General features: G+C 38.9%; 2 protein-coding genes across 3 annotated transcripts; both read left to right on the top strand.

Moving 5' to 3' along the window:
- The first annotated feature begins 917 nt into the window (after positions 1-917).
- On the top strand, positions 918-16,545 carry LOC116055468 (WD repeat-containing protein 47-like). The gene is made up of 16 exons (XM_031307485.2): positions 918-1,253; positions 2,665-2,855; positions 3,125-3,208; positions 3,486-3,570; positions 3,892-4,200; positions 7,707-8,146; positions 9,365-9,461; positions 10,343-10,515; positions 10,618-10,854; positions 11,262-11,337; positions 11,583-11,740; positions 12,281-12,450; positions 12,751-12,921; positions 13,171-13,302; positions 14,132-14,350; positions 14,734-16,545. Exons 2-16 carry the CDS (start codon positions 2,698-2,700, stop codon positions 14,874-14,876), a joined length of 2,652 nt encoding a protein of 883 aa, XP_031163345.1. The 5' UTR covers positions 918-1,253; positions 2,665-2,697; the 3' UTR covers positions 14,877-16,545.
- Positions 16,546-17,635: 1,090 nt separating this feature from the next.
- Positions 17,636-20,947, top strand: lim2.2 (lens intrinsic membrane protein 2.2). 2 transcript variants are annotated; one of them, XM_031307381.2, is made up of 5 exons: positions 17,636-17,744; positions 19,041-19,263; positions 19,773-19,913; positions 20,088-20,222; positions 20,762-20,947. In XM_031307381.2, exons 2-5 carry the CDS (start codon positions 19,086-19,088, stop codon positions 20,830-20,832), a joined length of 525 nt encoding a protein of 174 aa, XP_031163241.1. In that variant the 5' UTR covers positions 17,636-17,744; positions 19,041-19,085; the 3' UTR covers positions 20,833-20,947. The 2 variants fall into 2 exon arrangements, with proteins under 2 accessions (XP_031163241.1, XP_031163242.1); XM_031307382.2 differs by lacking the exon at positions 17,636-17,744 and adding an exon at positions 18,382-18,559.
- Positions 20,948-21,746: the final 799 nt, after the last annotated feature.

The following is a 21,746-nucleotide window of genomic DNA, read 5'->3' as shown; positions in this document are numbered from 1 at the left end:
CACATCTTTCACCATGCAGTATTTATGGACATATTCTTATTTTTTAGTTGTTGTTTTAACAGTACAGACACTTTACGGTAACAATATATCAACACTTTTGTGTGAGGCAACAGTATCATTTTCAAGGCATGTATTTGTTTTATCTCAGTCTTATCCTCATTGAGCTGGAGAAAATTGTTAGACATCAAACACTTCATTTTGGCAAAGCAATCTCTTAGGTAAGCTGGGTCACTAATTGTTTTCAAGCTTACAATACATAATTGTGTATCATGTAGCTGAGTTTAGTTAGGCCTAGAGCAGGAGATGAAGTTACATATAACTAGTCACAGAGGCACATTTTATTAGAGGAACTTTATTGTCCAAATTGTGGAAATGTGTCACCACACAGAATTATAGACCTTTGGAAGGACAATTGATGAACACAAGAACAATATGTATTACAGATACAGATAGCTTTATTTATTCCCGCAGGGCAATTCAGTTTCTACAGTCCACAAACACATTCAGACTGTCAGTCAGATGGGAGCACAATACAATATGGGAAAGTGCGAGATCAAGAACTAAACAACAAGAAAAATATTTGAAATAAAAACTGAATAAAGACGATAAGGCCTACGATAAAGAGAGACGAAATACACTCGATAAAGGGCCTAATGTATGCCGAACATAACAAGTAAAATAATAAATTAGAATATTTGGGAAAAAATAAATAAAAGGGACGTTACAGGTCTGGTTTGTGAAATATTATGGAGGCAATGCAGACAAACACTTTTGGGTAATTTATATGGCATTTGTTGCTATGAATAACGTTACTGGCTAACGGCTTTTACCAAATTCACTAACCGATGTATGTTAACGTTATAGGCTAAGGAAACCTAAGAGAAAACATAAAACACGTGCTGTTATTTTGTTTTTTCTTAATGTATTTATTAATATTTAGTTACATTTAGAGTGACACTAGCCTAACCATCTTAATGCCCCTCTCCATCAGTTAAAGTGTGTTGAAGGTGTGACCTCAGGGCGTCATCGCTACAGTTGATTGGTGATTTGCGGCTGCGTCCGCATGGCAACCGCGAGCTGTGTACAAGAAAGAAAGAGGGCAGAAGGGACCTTTCTGTAGACGCTAGACGCTGACTGGGATATCCACCCAAAACAGCGCTTTCCTGTCCTATTCGTAGATACTGATACATTTAGGAGACTGCGGACGGATTGGAGCGACTTTAATGCGGCGTGTTGTTGGCGCAGACTGACAGGTGAGGAGTTGGCACGGATTCACGGCGGCGTGTTAGCCTAGGTACCGCCGCCGGTGTAGCCCATACGCGATATCCTGCACATTAAGAATAAGAAGGCAAACGAATGACATTGTTAGCTTTTGTTGTTCTGCATGTCTGTCCACTGAACTGGCCGCGTGAGTGAGTAGGCGCTATATGTGCCGTCATGCTCATGTAAAGGTGTGTCTAAGTGCAGATAAAGTGCTGAGGCTGTCAGGTTTGGGCCGCAGACCTACTGCTGTCACATCCAGAACCAAAGAGCTGGATGCTGTTTTTTTGTGTGCGGTGAGGAACAGGGCGGTGTCACCGGCTGCTCTGTCTCCTCCACAGACACCCGGAGGCATCACTGCTCTCTCAGCATTTTACTGCACTTACAAGGGCGGGTTATGCATAATGAAGATCCCCTATGTCTTCGTATAGCTGCCTATGTAATGTTGCTGTGTTAACTATTTACACCTCGACGCTAAAGAAGTGCCTAAAATAAAAACATTTCTTACCAGGATCATAGAAAAAATATCCATCCTATTGTGCAATTAGGTCATTTTAAAATGTTTAGTTAGACACTGCAAGCCCTCATTAGAATGCTACAGCACTATGTAAGATCACTTTTAACATACTGTTAAACTAAGTTCCTGTAGGAATATGCTACAACGCTGTGCCACTGGAGTTGAACAAATACCAGAGAGCACAATCATTTAAAAGCACATGCATGCCAGAATATAAGTGTTGGTAATAAATTATCATTTAAACCATCTGGACACTGTGCAGCTGGACACACTAGAAGTCACTGTAGGAATGTATTGTAATTGGTATGTGTAAACCATTGGACGACAGTGTGTAATAGAAGTGAGCATGAGCATTTGTAAGTGTTTACATCATTAACATTGATCGCAAACTGTGAAGCTGTCTGGGCACCCTCTCCTCTTGGTTCACACACATCTCTGCCCACACAGTGACAGATAATACTGTTTATGAAGTGCTGCATATCAGAAAAATAATTATTTGGTCTACAACTTACCTGCCATGTTTCTTAAAGCCAATAAAAATGGTTTTCCATTTTACACAATTTGTCAGCAGTTAATATTGCATGTTAATAATGCTGTGAGATTCCTGAAATTTGGAAGTGATTGTATTTTAAGCAATAACTATGATAGTAACTAAATACTGACAAAATCTTTGTTGGTTCAACAAATCAGTTCAATCTTCTTTTTTTAGTGTAACATCAAGCAATTTAATGGAAAAAGGGAGCATTTCCCTTAAATTGTGGATATGTATGGTCATTTTAGAATGACTCTCAGGTTAAATCAAGTTGTGAACCATAAGCATTTTTCTTTTTTTTATACAACTTTGTCAACAACATGTCCATCTCCTCTTCCTTCTGTCTCTATTCCAGCCAGCTGTACGCTGCCACCATAGACCTGTAATCATGACGGCAGACGAGACGATCAGCATCAAGGAGGCAGAGGTGATCAAGGTGATGCTGGACTTCCTGAACTCCAGGAAGCTGCACATCAGCATGCTGGCCTTGGAGAAGGAGAGCGGAGTCATTAATGGACTCTACTCTGACGACATGCTCTTCCTCAGGTATGACTGTACACCAGATTAATTTGGCAGAAAGAAGAAGACCATAGTGTCCTGAGAGGGAAGATTCGACTTTCAGTTTTAAAGACATTTGTAGCAGGCAGAGCTGTGTGTTAGGATCTGGGTTTGTTCGTGTGTCAGTCACCTCAGGTGCATGTTTCCACCATTTGCCAGTGTTATCTTATTTCAGATTGTTGCGGTTGACTGCACCACTGTGATGGGAATAAGGTTTTCAGAGACCTCTTAAATTGTTCATTTGCTGCTTTCAACAGGCAACTCATTCTTGACGGCCAGTGGGAGGAGGTGATGCAGTTCATTCAACCTCTAGAAGGAATGGAAAAGTTTGACAAGAAAAGGTGAGAGAAATAATGTGGGGCATCATTTCAATCAGATGCATGTTTAAGTAATGTCTTGGGTTAAGTTCTGGTACTGTTGCAGCATGATCATGTCATATTACAGACAGCCTCTGTTTCTTACCAAACACTCAACACAAAGAACACAAAGAACATTTTTAAACTCAGTTGTCCTACCTAATTGAGTAACATGTTTATCAGGAAATGTCACTTGAGGCTTAATCAATTGATGTCTTATAAAGTATATTTCTTTATACTGAGATTTGTGTTTCCTTCCTAGGTTCCGCTACATCATCCTGAAGCAGAAGTTTCTGGAAGCTCTGTGTATAAATAATGCCATATCTGCTGCTGAAGACCCTCAGAATGTACGTAAATATTTAATGAGGAAATTAGTATGAGTATTTGTATTTTGAAAATAGCCTCCTAACAAAGGAAGCCTGGTGGTCATCAGAGTGGGCTCACCACCAGAAGGACACTAGCAGGGAAACAAAATACAGTCACAATGCCCTTGAACATGGCAAGCTAATATCTCTCTGCTCCAATGGAGCTGCTCGGTGGTCAGCAGAAGAAGCCTGTGATTGAATTGAGATGATAACGCTGTGTGTGAATATGAAGCATCTTGTAAAACTTACACACAAACACGGCTACATAATCACTTCTCCTCTTTGAATTGTTCTCAACAACAGCTGGAGCTCTCCATGCAAGCGGCAGTCAAGTGCCTCCACAGTCTGGAGGAGTTCTGTCCGACCAAGGATGACTACAGCAAGCTGTGTCTCCTCCTCACCCTGCCTCGCCTCACCCACCACGCAGAGTTCAAAGACTGGAACCCAAGCACGGCACGTGTCCACTGTTTCGAGGAAGCCTGTGCTATGGTAGCTGAGTTTATCCCTGCAGACAGGAAGCTGAGCGAGGCAGGCTTCAGGGCGAGCGGGAACCGCCTCTTCCAGCTGCTCATCAAAGGGATTCTTTACGAGTGCTGTGTTGAGTTCTGTCAGGTAATGTGATTCCCTAAAAATGTAAAGGCTTACATGAAAACGTCAGTGGCTCTTAAAAGGCTCAAACCTAATGCTACCTCTCCACACCTGTAGATGTACTCAAATATCCATTAAGATCTATTTTAATGCAAGGTACCCCAAAGTTTGCTGGTACAAAACCTTGTCTGGTTTGAAATCATTTGTTTCATCTAATGTAATCTTAATTGCATATCAAATCCTATTTGAAGTTTTAAAACATGGTAGGTCTAATTGCACTCTTACATTTATTCAAAATCATCAAGGCTCACACAAAAATGTCATAAATGTCATATATGTCATAAAAGTCATATTATGGTATGTCATAAAAAATCTTTAAAAAGTCATAGTATAGTATGTCATAAAAAAGTCATAGTATAGTACGCCATAAAAAATAATAAATAGGTCGTAATATAGTATGTCAAAACAAAATGTGTCATAAAAAAGTCATAGTATAGTATGTCATAAAAAAGTCATAGTATAGTATGTCATAAAAGCTCATAGTATAGTATGTCATAAAATATCGAAAAAAAATCCTGATATAGTAAGTCATGAAAAAAGTCATAAAAAGGTCTTTAAAAGGTCATAGTATAGTATGTCATAAAAAGTCATAGTATAGTATGTCATAAAATGTCAAAAAAAAGTCATAGCATAGTATGTCATAAAAAATCTTTAAAAAGTCATAGTATAGTACGCCATAAAAAATAATAAAAAGGTCGTAATATAGTATGTCAAAACAAAATGTGTCATAAAAAAGTAATAATATAGTATGTCATAAAAAATCATAAAAAAGTAATAGTATAGTATGTCATAAAAAATCATAAAAAAGTAATAGGATAGTATGTCAAGAAAAAAGTCATAAAAAGGTCATAGTATAGTATGCCATAAAAAAGTCCTAGTATGTCATAAAAAATCATAACAAAATGTGTCATAAAAAATTATGACAAAATGTGTCATAAAAAAACGTTATGGTATAGTACGTTATAAACAAATGATAAAAGAGTCATAGTATATCATAAAAAAATCATAACAAAATGTGTCATAAAAAACTCTTTAAAAAGTCATAGCATAGTATGCCATTAAAAAGGGCATACAACAGTATAGTATGTCATAAAAAAATCTTTAAAAGTTATAGTATGTCGTAAAAAAGTTATAGTATAGTAGGTCATAAAATGTCGAAAAAGTCCTAATAGGTCATAGCAGTATGTCATAAAAAAGTCATAGTATAGTATGCCATAAAAAGGTTGAAAAAAGTCATAAAAAGGTCATAATATAGGATGCCATAAAAAAAGTCATAGTATAGTAGTATGTCATAAAAAAACATGACAAAATGTGTCATAAACAATCATGAAGTTTAAGTCATAGTAAAGTATGTCATGAAAAAATCTTAAAAAAGTCATAGTACGGTATGTCATAAAAAGTCATAGTATAGTATGATATAAAATGTCGAAAGAAATTCATAATATATGTCATGAAAAAAGTCATAGTATAGTATGTCATGAAAAAAGTCACAAGAAAGTCATACTATTGTATGTCATAAAAAAATCTAAAGAAAGTCATAGTATAGTATGTCATAAACAATCTTTAAAAAGTCATAGTATAGTATGTCATAAACAAATCATAAAAAAGTCATAGTATAGTATGTCATAAAAAAGTCATAGTATAGTATGTCATAAAAAAGTCATAGTATAGTATGTAATAAAAAATCTTTAAAAAGTCATAGCATAGTATGTCATAAAAAAGTCAAAAGAAAGTCATAGTATAGTATGTCATAAAACAATCATTAAAAAGTCATAGTATAGTATGTCATAAACAAATCATAAAAAAGTCATAGTATAGTATGTCATAAAAAAGTCATAGTATAGTATGTCATAAGAAAATCTTTAAAAAGTCATAGTATAGTATGTCATAAACAAATCATAAAAAGTCATAGCATAGTATGTCATAAAAAAGTCAAAAGAAAGTCATAGTATAGTATGCCTTAAAAAAAATGACAAAATGTGTAATGAAAAAAATCATGAAAAAGTCATAGTATAGTATGTCATAAAAAAGTCATAGTAAAGTATGTCATAAAAAGTCATAGTATAGTATGTCATAAAATGTCGACAAAAGTCATAATAACGTTTGTCATAAAAAAATCATTGAAAAGTCATAGTATGTCATGAAAAAAATAATTACAAAAAATGACAATGTGTCATACAAAAATCATAAAAAGTCATAGTAAAGTATGTCCTAAAAAGTCACAAGAACGTCATAGTATAGTATGTCATAAAATAATCTTTTTTTTTAAAAGTTTATTTTTTGGGGCATTTCCCTTTATTAGATAGTGACAGAGGATAGACAGGAAATGGGGGAGAGAAAGAGAGGGGATGACACAAAACAAAGAGCCGCAGGTCAGATATGAACCCGGGCCGCTGCCAAGGACTCAGCTACATGGAGCGCGCACTCTACTGGGTGAGCTGAATGTCATAAAAGAATCTTAAAAAAAGTCATAGTATAGTATGTCATAAAAAATCTTTAAAAAGTCATAGTATAGTATGTCATAACAAACTGTGTCATAAAAAAGTCATAGTATAGTATGTCATAAAAAAATCTTAAAATAGTCATAGTATAGTAAGTCATAAAAGTCATAATATAGTATGTCATAAAAGAATCTTAAAAAGTCATAGTATAGTATGTCATAAAAATCATAAAAAAGTAATAATATAGTAAGTCATAAAAATCATTAAAAATGTCATAGTTAGAGTATGCCATAACAAAGTCATAATAAATTCATAGTATATTATGTCATAAAAAATCATTAAAAAGTCATAGTATAGTATGTCATAAACAAATCATAAAAAAGTCATAATATACTATGTCATAAAAATCATTAAAAATGTCATAGTAGAGTATGCCATAACAAAGTCATAAAAAGTCATAGTATAGTATTTCATAAAAAAATCTTTAAAAAGTCATAGTATAGTATGATAGACAAAAAGTCATAAAATAGTATGTCATAAAAAAGACATAAAAAGGTCATAGTATAGTATGCCATAAAAAGTCATAAAAAAGTCATAGTAAATTACGTCACGAAAAAAATCTTAAACGACTCATAGTATAGTATGTCATTAAAAGTCATAGTATAGTATGTCATGAAAAAAGTCATATAAAGGTCATAGAAAAGTCATAGTATGTCATAAAAAAGTCATAGTATGTCATGAAAAAGTCATAGAATAGTATTTCATAAAAAATGTCAAAGTACAGTACACACTAGTCAAGTGCAATGGCGGTCCTCAGAAACATTTTGTGCGGCCCCTGAACGTGACATGAAATGCATGCATTATATTTTAATCATCCACAGTCCATTTCAATAGACTTCAATAGCTGAGGGCATACATTGAAAAGGGTTCCCCCTATGTTATAATAATATTAAACTTTATTTATACAGCACTTTTCAAAACAAGGTTACAAAGGTTGGTGGTCAAAACCCCTCTGTTTCTGTTTTCTAGAGTAAAGCAACTGGTGAGGAGATCACAGAGGGTGAGGTGTTGCTCGGTGTGGATTTGCTTTGCGGGAATGGCTGTGATGAACTGGACTTGTCACTGCTCTCCTGGCTGCAGAACGTCTCTCCAGGTGCCTTTTCCTGCGCCTTCCAGCAAAAGACCCTTAACATCCATGTGGACCGTCTAGTGAAGCCCAGTAAGGCTGGCCACGCCGACCTCCTCACTCCATTAATCAACCGCCTGTCCCCCTGCCCTACTTCACCCTTTCGCCAGAGGCCTCATTCAGCGGACACCTACATGTCCAGATCCCTCAACCCGGCTTTGGACGGCCTGTCCCACGGTCTGGCAGCCCAGGACAAGAGAGGCATGGAGGTGAACATGAAGTCTGCTCTTAGTCGGAGCCTTGTGGAGAATAATGTGCATCAGCAGGACGATTCACCTGAAAAGTAAGAAGCTTGCACACCTGGGAGAAATGATTTTTGGTGATAGTTATATCTGCTTGAAATACCAGATTGGTGGAGTTAATAATGTAATAATATTATACTCAGAAATAATATATCATACTCCCGGAGCTTTCTTACCAAGCTTTCTCCCTTTGCATGTGCATGTGGAACGTTAGATTTAAACCCAGTGGTAGATATTGATGTATGACACAATTTGTAGCTCCATTAATCCCATTAGCCCTGCTTTAACAGAGACATACTGCCTCATCAGTCATCTCCTACTGTGCTGCACAAAGCATATTATTCTGCAGTACAGCAGTGTTGATGGATGCAATATATCTACAGCCTTCACCTTATGACTCATTTTTGATAATTATAGTACTGAGGCTTTTACTAAATTAAGGCTGTAAATTAGAGATACTTATGCTAACTAGTATGTTTTAGAGCAGGGGTCTTCAGCGTTTTTCAAGCCAAGGACCCCTTAACTGAAAGAGAGAGGGAGCAGGGACCCCCCCCTTCTTGAGTTGAAGTTGCATATTAATCTGGTCCTACTATAGCTTTTAGGGCAGCCTAAAGCATGTATATATTCATTTTTTGCATAGAATAGGAAGCTATTCAAATAGCCTAATAATTGTTGGCATGATTTTATAAATCTTAAATCACAAAATATTAATCACACATGTGGAACAGTCAATTCTTTGGGATGAACTGTATCTGTAGATGGCTACCTTACATTACCTATAGGCCAGTAAGCCTTTCATCAGTGGGGATTTGTATTTGCTAATAATATGTTGGAATCATGTTGAGACTTTTTAATTTTTGAAAAAACTTTCAAAAATTAACAATAATTTTTTTTACTGCTTAAATGTTGTTTTAGTAGGGTCTCCATGGCTCATTTGGCCATTACTACAGCCTACGTTAGGATTAGGAAACACTTACTGTAGGAAGTAAGGCAAGATGTGTTTAAAGTCCATCAAATCATCAGAGATGAACCGACAGGTTTACTTTACAAGGTTACTGCAAATAAAAATGTTACACCACTAAGTAATACTGTAGATGGAGACCGTGCTCTGAGGCTTCACATGAAAGAACTACTGTAAACAGTTTGCCAGTTCTCTGGCTCCACCTGCTGGATACAAGTAATGTGCACAGCTGGTGCAAAGTGAGATCACTACGATCTATGATCAAGTTCAAGAGTTTGTCATATTTTCCTGACTATAGGAAGCAACCACATGGGCTGGATGGACCCAACACCACACGCACACCTCTGACTCCTGGAAAAGATGGTGGGCCACCCTGCAGCACGGAAACAAATGAGGTAATAAGAACTGCAGACTCTCAGCAGTGGAGTGTCTCCTACGTTTGGTTTCTCAGGCTGACTTGGTTTCATGATTCGTGTGAAGACTGTAAAAAGAAATAGTCATGGTTGTCTGTCTGGTCACTTAAGTCAAAGTCAAGATTGTCAGTCTGTCTTCCCTCCACAGTCATTCCTCTAGATGTAAGAGATTTAGAATTGATTCTCCCTCAACCTTCTGAACCACCTCGTCTCCACACCTCCACTGCCTCATAAATCCTTCCCCAATTCTTGACCACACCTGTCCAAGGGGCACCAGCGCCTTCAAGCCCCCTGCCCCAGTGAAGAGGGTGGAGGTCATGGACACTGGAGGGAGATAGTCTGGTTTGATGTGCGGTCACACCCAAGATGGCCTGCTGCTTCCATCATCACTCATCTTTATGCATCCCAAGTCCCATCCAGAGGAGCAAAGTAGCTTGAGATTGGATTGTTTTGTGTGTGTGTGTGTGTGTGTGTGTGTGTGTGTGGGGTGAAGGGGAATATACTGTAGACCTGCTGGTTATGATGAGGTCCTTGAAAACTTTTTATGGGATGGATGATGGAGGACGAGGCCTTGGGAGTTGTCAGTAGTGGCTCTTCGGAGAGAGTTTGTCTATTATAATCTGGTGTGTGTGCCCTTGCGTGTGTGCTCTTGTGCGTTTGTGTGTGTGTGTAGTGGTAATTAGCACTGCCAAGCATTGAAGCAGAGAATACTGAAAGTGATAAATATTCTTCATTCAGGTTACAGGGCATGTCCAGGTAAAACAAATCCTGTCAAAAAAAATGCTTTTTTTCTACATGTTTTGCAAAATCAAGCCTTAAAGTGTGTTTATTTTTGACTCGCTATGTGCATATGTGTTGTCCAGCGTCCTGACTCCACAGAGCACATCCAGGAGTATTACAGGCAGCGTCTCCGCGTGCAGCAGCATCTGGAGCAGAAGCAGCAGCAGAGACAGCTCTACCAGCAGATGCTGCTGGAGGGAGGGGTGAAGCCGCCAAATGGAGCCCAAAACAACCTCACTGAGACCTTCCTCAGTAGGTGAGGAAATCATATTAAAAGATTCAACATCAGTGATGTAATGAACAAAACACAACCTCAGTGCTATCTTGTTGATACAAAGAGTTCTTGTTTTTTATCCAGATCCATTCAGAAGTTGGAGGAGATGAACATGGGCATTGGAGATGAGATGATGACACAGTGGAACGGACTGACAGGGAACACCAGCACATCCAGTCCCAGAACCACCAACACCCGCCACACCCCAGACACCGGGCCGCCAAGGGACAAGCCAGGTGGAGGGGTCAGCAGCACCCCATCAGGGGCCGGGAGCCACGGCTTGCCTTCCCTCAGCGAGTCCCCAGTTCCTGCCAGTCAGAGGTTAGAGCCTTCCGAGTGTGTGGTCATGTCATTATCACACCACTCCCAGAACTACTGGCCTGCTTGGCTTCAGTTTTGATAGGATATCATATACATTCTTTCTGTCAAAATCATGCTTGGATAATTTGATGTTGACTAGTTATCTTCAAATAACAGTTTTAACATTATATATTGATTTAATATTGAACAGTAAGCAGGACACAATCCAGTGTTGCTCTGCAGCATTTAAAAATGCTGATCTTTATATTAAGGAGTCACTATCAATTATGAAATAATAACAGTGTACAAAATAAATTAAACTAGTATAGAATGAATTTATCTTTCTAGCTGTGTGTGTGTGTGTGTGTGTGTGTGTGTGTGTGTGTGTGTGTGTGTGTGTGTGTGTGTGTGTGCGTGTTTATTATCAGTGCTGAGAGGATCAGAGGGTCTTGTCCCACAGTCCAAGATGATTCTGGCTGCTCTGTGACACGTAACTCTGAAGAGGTAACAGCAAACTGCTTAAGTATTATTTTTTTAATATTATTTCCATAGCTATTTTAGTATTAATAGGCCCATTGTTTCTCTGTAACCACCTAAACCTTTGACTTTCCAACTAAATACTATAAAATAGGTACACGTGTTTGACCTGTTTCCTAAAGGTTAGCCCGAAGGGTATTTGTGTTTTAAAAATCTATGCTGATGTACACGTAGATCAGAGTTGAAAGGATTATCTTTCTGATTTTATACAGCCGGGGAAGTCCAAAGCACAGTTTGTTAAAGTGAACCAGCTCGAGGACACACAGGCGGTGCGTGCGGTGGCCTTCCATCCCTCTGGAGCGCTCTATGCTGTCGGCTCCAACTCAAAAACCCTGAGAGTCTGTGGCTACCCAGAAACCCTGACCACCAGGTAGAAGCCATTTACAGGCACATACAAATCCAAACTATGAGATATTCTTACAAGGTGATAGATTATTTATGTACTAGACACACAGAAACTAGACAGAAAACTATCCAGCCAAAAAAGTGTTTCAACTTAACGTGTGGTGGCAGCATGGGGTTACTGTAAATGTGCATGCAAGTACACTGGGGATTTGTGCATCATGTGAGCAATTTTGATCATTAGCAAGGAAAGCAAAAAGGAGAAAATGTGTTGTCTTCAATGTTATTTGCATGTTAAAGCAGAATGTTTGAACTTCAACAATATTATGTTGATAAGAACAAATGAAGAGACACATGCTGAAGACTGTACCAGCATTTTGTAAGAAGCACACACAAAAAAACATGTTTTTGACCAAACAAAACTGAAAAAATGCAGTTATTCACACATACAAAAGTCAGTCCTCAAAATATTTTAATACAGGTTGCAATTCTTCCCACAATTATATAACATTTTAAAATTCACTCATTCCTACACATTTCTTTGTCTGTATTTTCTTGGCCCTTTCAGTGGTTCTGGTGCAGTCAAGCAGCCGGCGGTGCGCTTCAGGAGGAACAAACACCACAAGGGCTCAATCTACTGTGTAGCCTGGAGCCACTGTGGACAACTGTTGGCTACTGGCTCCAACGACAAATATGTCAAAGTCTTGCCTTTCAATGCAGACAGCTGCAATGCCACAGGTATTATTCTGTATTATATGTGTTTTAATAATGTCTAATGTATTTAAGTAATGTTTTTCTAAGCCACTTACCTTGAACAGAAAAGACCTATGTTTGAATAATTACTGACATGCCTATGAGCATTTTTCTACCTCTGAAAAAAAAGGTTGAGTTGCTTCTGCTGTGGTCAAAGTGATTTGGTAAAAATAAAAAAAATAAAAAAGCAAATGAAATGTGGTTTCAAAAAGAGTAATTGAGATACTCAACTGGAAATTGAGGTAATGGTATTGTTTCCACCCCGAATGTGTGCCTCTGATTCAGGCCCAGACCTGGAGTTCAGCATGCATGACGGTACCATCAGGGACCTGGCCTTCATGGAGGGCCCCGAGAGTGGAGGATCCATCTTGATCAGTGCCGGGGCCGGAGACTGTAACATCTACACAACAGACTGTCAGAGAGGACAAGGCCTTCACGCCCTGAGTGGACACACTGGTACGTTAGCCACAGCTCTTACCCTTGTGAAAGAAACAGTTTTGAGGAAACTCTCAGGTTTTTAAATCAGTTTGTAGACATGGTGAATCATCTACAAAGATCTTTGTAGGATTATTATTTCTAAATTGTTCCCTAATGAGAAACAAACAGTACAGTATCACAAGATATAAACAGGGCTTGTAAACACAACAACTCAGTACAACTAGGTAAAGATACAGTATTTAAGACGTGACCATTTGGTTTGAACAGGTCACATTCTGACTTTGTACACGTGGGGAGGGTGGATGATTGCCTCTGGCTCCCAGGATAAGACCGTGCGGTTCTGGGACCTGCGGGTGCCAAGCTGCGTCCGGGTGGTGGGCACAACTCTGCATGGCTCAGGTGAGTTGCATCATGACTCTCGTTAGGGCGGATTCTTCATGTGGCTGCAAATGACTTGTACCACACTGCTACAGGTCAATGTAGTATCCCAGTTGACCCACAAGAAGGCACTAATGCTTCCTGAAGATGTCTGGAACACGGCACAGCTGCTAGTAACTGAACATATTGCAAATTAGACACTTCCAATCAGTCAAAGTTAATGTCATTTTCCCATAGATTTAAAAAAAAAAAACTAAACAAAGAGTAGCAGTGGGTGCTCATTGAGATAAACAAATCCCTAGTTCTGTTGTTTTTCAGTGTAAATCTAGTTAAAGAAACAACTAATAGTAGGCAGTCAATTTTTAAGCTGCAGCATCCATTTTACTTATTACTAGAGATGGCCCGATACCATTTTTTGCTTCCCGATACCGATTCTGATACCTGAACTTGCGTATCGGCCGATACTGAGTACTGATCCGATACCAGTGTATCATATATTTTATTATGTTTTAACAACTGTATACTACTATCCCTGTGTGGATGTGATATTATTTCTATCTTTTTTGTCGGTCTGGCTCAGGTTAAACTCTTTGTAAAACATGAACAAACACAAACAATGAATGCCATAGAACTTTTTTATTATTCAGTTTGACAGTCAGTTATAATGGAAAAAGAACATAAATAAACTACTTTAATGTAGATTTTCTTTAGGGCTTTATTACGTGGTATCGGATCGGTGCATAAACTCCAGTACTTCCCGATACCGATACCAGCGTTTTAGGCAGTATCGGAGCCAATATCGATGCTGGTATCGGAACATCTCTACTTATTACCACTCTGTCTCACGCAGGGAGTGCAGTTGCTTCGGTGGCAGTGGATCCCAGCGGCCGGCTGCTGGCCACAGGCCAGGAGGACAGTACCTGCATGTTGTATGACATCAAAGGAGGCCGCATAGTCCAGACATACCGGCCCCACAGCAGTGACATCCGCTCGGTGCGCTTCTCACCTGGAGCCCATCATCTCCTCACCGGCTCTTACGACAACAAAATCATCATCAGTGACCTGCAAGGTAGCGATGCCTACACGGGAGAGAAAAAAAGCTTAATATACACACAAAGGGTTAAAGATGAATCATTTGAATTCCATTTTAGATTATAAAATCCTTTTTGAAAAGGTTAAACTTACTTGATGCCCATTATTTCATGTTTTAAGAATTCCACCTTTTTAAAGTACACATTTCATAGCATGTTTAATTAAAATGGTGCCTGCAGTGTAAAAAGTGTCATGAGAAATGTAGCTTTCAAGTCCCACTTTCTGTTGAAAGAGTCATATACTTGCATTAATCTGATCATTTGGCCACCATGTTAATGCAACGCAATGCTGTCAGTGCCTGATGGTTAGATCCCACTGTTCGCCACTCCTGTGTGACGTTTTTCTTTTCTCCAACCCCAGGTGACCTAACAAAGCCCCTCCCTCAGACGGTGGCAGGGGAGCACTGGGACAAGGTGATCCAGTGTAGGTGGCACCCCCATGACCGGACCTTCATCTCCTCCTCTGCAGATCGAACTGTCGTCCTCTGGGCACCAGGCCCCTGAGGTTATTCACTGGAGAAGAAGAACACAGTGGCTGCACATCCCGTGTGTGTGTGTGTGTGTGTGTGTGTGTGTGTGTGTGTGTTGTATGTGCATATAAATTGTGTGACAGATGTGGGGTTTTTTTGTGTGCATACTGCTGCATATGTCTATGTGAGTATGTGTGTGTGAAAGCAGATGCATCATTCTGAAAATGTGTGTATTTAAAAGGAAAACAAATGAAAGGAAACTAATAAGATAATTTAGCAAACACTGTTAAAAGAGGAAACATGGAACTTTAGAGTTAAGTTTCTATTCAGAATTCATGTGAGGTCCAGTACCAATTTAGTGTGTGTCTGTGTGTTTGCTTAATACCTTTTGGCTTTTGTAGGTTATAAAGCATAAACATGAATGCTTTGGAGCCTACAAAGATGTAGTTGGCAAATATGTACTTTGAATATAGAGATAACTGATAATGCCTGTATTGAAAGGCATGAGTAAGTTCCCTGCAAGCACACCTTCAAGTTTATTTATTTTTTTCACACAATGCCAAACTACATTTTAGTCAGCTTTAGTTAGAACGTGGTACACACATGAAGGTCACTTTAGAAGGTATGTAGAGTTTGGTGCAACATAAAGCAGTTGCTGTCTCTATAGTTTTTATAGGAAGCAGTGAGCTGGACTTTTCATGTTGTGGAAAGAAGCCATGTTTGGTTATGCATATCATAATGTGCCTTTTTTAACATTTGTGGATGGTTTTGGATGTGTGAATAGATTAAGAGATTTATTTATTTATTTGCAGCTTTATTTTGGTATTTACTCATATGTATTGTCCTCTGTAAATTATTTTAATGTCACTGTAATGCAAAAAATGAATCACCCATTGGTATATGTGTGTATGTGCACATTTGTATAAATTCCCAAAGTGTTTTTCAATACGTCTGTTACTATTGTGAGAGTAATTAACGCCTAACACAAATGCTGAATAATACACAGTATGTCCAGGTTTGGCATTTAAGTGGTGACGAGTCATTTTTAAATGGGTCTCAAACCAAAAATTTCATTTTATTGCTGTGTTCAACACAAACTAAATAGATACATTGCATCATGGGAATATGTAAATGTTTGTTCTGAACTTTTAGAAACCTGTTTTTGTGGATTCTGGTATCAGCACATTTGATGTGTAACTCCACAGTGCTGGCTCAGTTCAAAGGATGAGCACAGTAAAAGCAAAGCTTAGTGCAGTTGTAAAAAGTGACTGGGTGAGGAGAAATAAGAGTAGCTGTGGAAGAGCTCAATTAGCTCGTCATATCACATTATTTATATTAAACTGGATTTTATCACTGGATTTATATCCCCAAAACGACAGATTTTTTAAACAAAATCATCAAAGAAATGACAGAAAATGTTAGCAGGCTAAAGCCAAGTCAATGGTAATGAGGCACTTTAAAGTGAGGGATGCTGTTGGACTGCTCAATGTGAAATGACAAAAGACAACTCTTTCAATTTTACAAACAAGGCTCTGATTTTATCTTCACTTTCACTGAGCACCTGATGCATACACCTGATGGATGTGAGAGAGAACAGGGTATTATGCACATATTTTACATTATCGGTGGCTCACAATGGCAAATTCTGTCATTTAAAACCTGTGCAGTACCTGTGCAGTTTAAAGCAATGTTTGTGCACACAAATGGAGCTCAGCGTAAATTCTTTCAGGAAGACTTCTAATCACCGCTCACTTCCTACCAACTATTCAGCTGTTTAGAGGTGTTCACTTTTCAGTAAACCAACCAATTGGCCACGAAGTTCATGATCCAATCACAGCATGACATCCTGCTTTAAATGTCTTCTCCGTGCTGTCAGCTGTCTTTTCAGGCAAACGTGCAACCCTCCTCCTCCCCTTCCACCTCTGGTCATCGTCAACCACAGCACCCTGAGTCCCCTTCCAGCAGACAGCTCCTACGTTCGGTCTCCGGGTTCCTTCTCCACCATCACCAGTATCTAGGCTCCATCGGGGGGATATGTCTTGGCTTCTTTACCCCTTTAAAAATGTATTTATAACGATGGAGTCTAATCTCCAAAGACTCTGTACATTTCATATTATGCATATGTACAATAAACTTTGCATATCTGCAACAAAGTCTCTCCTGATTGAAATGTTTAATGATGGAACTGCCAAGGGGTCAGTGGGGTGCAAACTGTTAAAATAATCAAAAAGTGGCTGTCTAACCCCACAAGTTGTGCTTTCGAATGAATAATGGTATTTTTAAGTTACACTTTGGAGCTGTAAATTAACTAATGGAATAAAGAAACAACGTGTCATCACACTGCTCATTATAGTGTGTGTTGTTTAGCACAAGTGTAATTAAATAAAAATGTTTTTTTTTATTTCTCTGATATATATGCAGGATTCACAAATGCATATTTTCTGCTCGAGGTAATTGCCTATGTTGCTTATGCATAGAAGGACTGAATGACTGCCCTGCATACTACCATCGCTTGCATGGCTAAACTGTGGGGGTTGGGACATGCTCATGGGATTTTGGCAGAAAAAAACCTCATGATGCATTTACTGTAGGTGCCAGGTATGATCAGCTAATTTGTGGAAAACACAGAGAAAGAAATTGAAGACGGGAAGAATGAGAAGAAGTCATCCAGGACACAAAGAGATAGACAAAGTGCAAGAGGTTAGAGAGACAGAGAGGTGATAGAGGGATGGAGGTAACTGTAGAGAAGAGCGCAAGGGGGGGATTTACCATCACTCACATGCTGCGCTCGATCATTCCCTCTTTTGTGCGGTGGACAATGAGAGCCAGGGGTACAGGGCTTAAAAAGGATACGCACAGTGTCACAGCCAGCAACCTTGGAGAGACACCAGCCAACCCAGAGGTATCAGAAAACAACTTGGACTTACACAGAACCTGTTTTTTATTGTACTTTTAGGACTACTTTCTTTGAAAGTTTAAAAGGCAAATCCACAGCTAAGAACCTGCTTTTGGAGAACAAGCGGAACTTCAAAGACCGGAGAGATGAAGTGTGGAGACCTCTGTCTATGGAAAAGATCTTTACAGCTTACAAATTGGGCCTAGGGACCTGTCGTTTGTTCACGTTTCTTGACAAACAACAATATTGTCAGACACATTTGGGATTTAGATGAATAGGTCTTATTCGGATGTGGTTTTGGAATATGTTTTTTTTTTTCAAGAGCGGGGAGTACGGTAGTTGAAAACCAGTGTATGAATTCATTGGTTTGCTGGCTGTGTGACAGAGCGACACTGCTGACGGTTCAGTTGCTCAGTATTGGAAGATTAGTTTGCAGTGCATGGAGGGGAATTAGTGGCGAACAATGGCTCTGAACTGCCTGATAGGCAAGCTTATTGTCACACAGCAGTTTGGGTCAAGTGCTTTGCTGGCTGTGACCAATATGACAGCTTCACTAAAGAATAATTCACTCTCTTGTCTAATGTGTGGCGAGCATGTCTAATGTTCATGTCAAATCTCTGGCTCTTATATTTGAAGAAAAATGCTTAATGAGGATCATTTGGGGAAAATTACTCTTGCTATTGTTTTTAAACTCTTTAAACAAGTAGTTTCTTCTTTGGACATTTAGTTTTGGAGTGTGGTCAATATATTCTGTCTGCTCAGAAACTACAGGGAGCACTTAAATGTACTTAAACCTGGCTCTCTCAGCAGGTTTACAGCAGGTCAGTGAACACCTCTCATAACCGATGTTTTGCTGATTTAGACCTGTCACACATCCAAGAAACTTAATAAGTTCTGTTCCGACTTAAAATAACAAAGGTGTCTGATTTGCATAAGGGGTGGATGGGAGAGAGGGTAGTATACTGGAATGCTTTGTTTTCTTGACCAGACATAGATAATGATGTATAATGGATATTTTTGGCATTCAGGGCATCAAGGAATAAATCAATGAGTATGACGTCTAATGATGGGTAACACTTGGTAACCCTAACCCTAACCATAACTTGTCATGACAAAAACCAAATGACGCTTACTAAAAAAAGCGTTGTGTCATGTCGTCAAGCGTGTCATAAACGTTTATGACTTGTTTATAATGTTTATGACACGTTCATGACAGTGTCATGTCACTCTTATGTAGATACCTTCAAGTAAAGTGTAACCAAATGATGTAACCCCCCCCCCCCGTCCTCTCTTCCCTAACAGTTGCTGAATGTGTAGGAGGACAGTGCTTCCCCTGGCTTCTCCACGATGCTGTATACTTTAGCGGGAGGGGGCACACTTTGCGGTGTGGCTGCCCTTGTGCTTCTCATTGTTTCTACGGCAACAGACTTCTGGATGCAGTATCGATACTCGGGTAGCTCAGCCAATCAGGGGCTTTGGAGGTTCTGCATTAACCACAAATGCCATGCCCACACCATAAGTGTAGGTGAGTACTTCAGAAGTGGCATTTGGACAAGAGGACGAGACCTAAAGGTGCCTAAAGGTTATAGAAGCAAAGCCGTTTAATCCCCAGAACAGCAGGATACATCTGGCTGGGGAAAGTGAAAGAGCAGTGCCCTTCTTGATAAATGACAGTAAATATGATATCAAACACATTGACAGCAACCTACAAAAGTTGGTAATTTCTGCAGGTCAAAGCATGTTACACCTCTTTAAAAAGTATCAAGATAGATTTACTAGTGACATGAATTAGGCTGTTTACAGACATGGCAACCTTATTTTGTTATTGATGGAAAGAAGAGCGGATTAAAGAAAGACTCAGGCGAGAATTCCCCATAGTAAAAGTAAATAAAGTAAATATATCGAGAACACTTTTCAAAAAGTCCAAATGTCCCGTACAGTACTACAGAGGAACTCTGTTTTGTGAGTGTGAAATCCAGGCCTAAGTGTAAGTATCTGTTGACGTGTATGTGGTCCTGACCTTTTTGTGTCCAGCCTTCTGGGATGCCACACGGGCCTTTATGTTGCTGGCGGTGCTGAGCTGCTTCGCCGGCGTGGTGCTCGGCCTGAGCGCCTTCACTAATGGCACCAAGAACAGGAGGGTCCGTACAGGCGGCATCGCCCTGGTCCTGTCAGGTAACGCACACAATTAGCATGTTCATCACATTATAAACGTGATTGTTCTTAACAGTCAGTTCCAAAAACATGTAGGCTTATATGGTTGTTATTTCCTTGAATCATACTTGTTGACAGGTTATATAGACTTATTTTTTATTTATTTTTTTATTTCGTCTCACCCTCCGTTCTCAGGTTTTCTTGCTCTGCTTGCTTTGGCGATTTACACTGGAGTGACAGTCACTTTCTTTGGCAAACGTTTCGTGGACTGGCGCTTTTCCTGGTCCTACATCATCGGCTGGGTGGCCATCATTTTGGCTTTTGCAGCAGGTATTAACTGTTATCAGTTATTAATGTATTTGTAAAAAAAGTTTATTGTCAATCATTGTTGGCAGCAGCCTGGACAAGAGTATCCAAATGTGTGCATTGCAACATTTCACATTCTTGGGTCAGTTGCACCTTTAGATATCCTTACTCTGAAGTGAGTAAACACATACTTTAAGTGACTCTGCCAGATACTGTATTGTGGATCAGGATCTAACACTTTAATGATGTTGTTCATTGGAAAAACTACTTTAGATGACATGGTTACACAGAGGCGGTGTCCATGGATCTGCATTAAACCAGTGGGCTCCCAAATAAGCAGAACTTTAAAGAGGTTTATAGTTATTTAAGTATGTGTAGGATTTGAAAGTCTCAGTCTTCAGTAAAACTAACACTGATCCACAACTTAGTAACAAAAGTATACTTTTCACTTTCTTTGACAACAATCATTGGTCATAGTGAGATGGATGTCACTTAAGAATTAGACTACCAGTTCTATTTGGAGATTACTGTGTTACTTTGGCTTTTTGATTTATTTTTTTCAGGTGTGTTTCAGCTCTGTGCTTACCAGCAAACCACTGCAGAACCTGCTCCTTCAAATAACCCGGACAGCTAAACAAGATGAGCATGCCGATTAGGACCGTTCTAATGGATGTCACTGCTGCTTTTGAGTACCTAGAATGGAATAAATAGAAATCATAGACTCCTGTGTGGTTTCACTGCAACTCTGATTCACTGACCATCTTTTTTTTTTTTTTTTATTTATTTTGACCCCAAAATTTAGAAAACATCTTACCTTTTTTTCAGGGTAAATTGTAAGATCTGCTTTTTTGACACCATACACCTAGATCAAACGATCAAACACTCTATCATACTCAAGACCACCCGACCCCATAAAACATAATTTGTTAGGCCACTGATCATTTTTATTTTTCGGGTTGTTTATTTTATTTACCCAGACAAAACAATGGATAGTGAGAAACATCCCATCATAATACTACTTTTAATTTACTACATTTTTAACAGCACTAACTGAAATAACATATGGACTATTATTGATTTTGCTAAAACATGCAAGGACTTCCTGTAACAATCTCTGGGTGATGTGTGCCACTAATCAGAATTAAAATGCCCATTCATAATGTAGTGTAGTTTTCTGCTGTATTGTCTGCATCTAGTGATTCTCCACTGGATGGTGGTATTGTACCACACACACACACACACACGAGGCACAAACCCCACTGCTGAAAGATAAGGCCTGTGTGGTAAAGTGAGTTAACATTACTCACGCTTTTTGAGTTATCTAGTTCCACTTATTCACCTAATAATGAAAACCCTAGCTGACTGGTTTTTAAAAACTGGTTACCAGTTGGCTTTGGAACAAACACGCAATCTTAAGCCCAATACACAGTTCAGGAGCAGCACATTTAACAGGTGATGAAGTTGTTAGTCCCTCAGGAAATTTAGGTTATTGATAGAATCTAAGTATATGTTTACAATAAAAAATAGAATATATAGAGCAATATCCTA

The sequence above is a fragment of the Sander lucioperca genome, chromosome 11, assembly GCF_008315115.2.
Source record: "Sander lucioperca isolate FBNREF2018 chromosome 11, SLUC_FBN_1.2, whole genome shotgun sequence".
NCBI lineage: Eukaryota > Metazoa > Chordata > Actinopteri > Perciformes > Percidae > Sander > Sander lucioperca.
The sequence above is the reverse complement of the archived record's forward strand: the minus strand, read 5'-3'. Positions and strand labels throughout refer to the sequence as shown.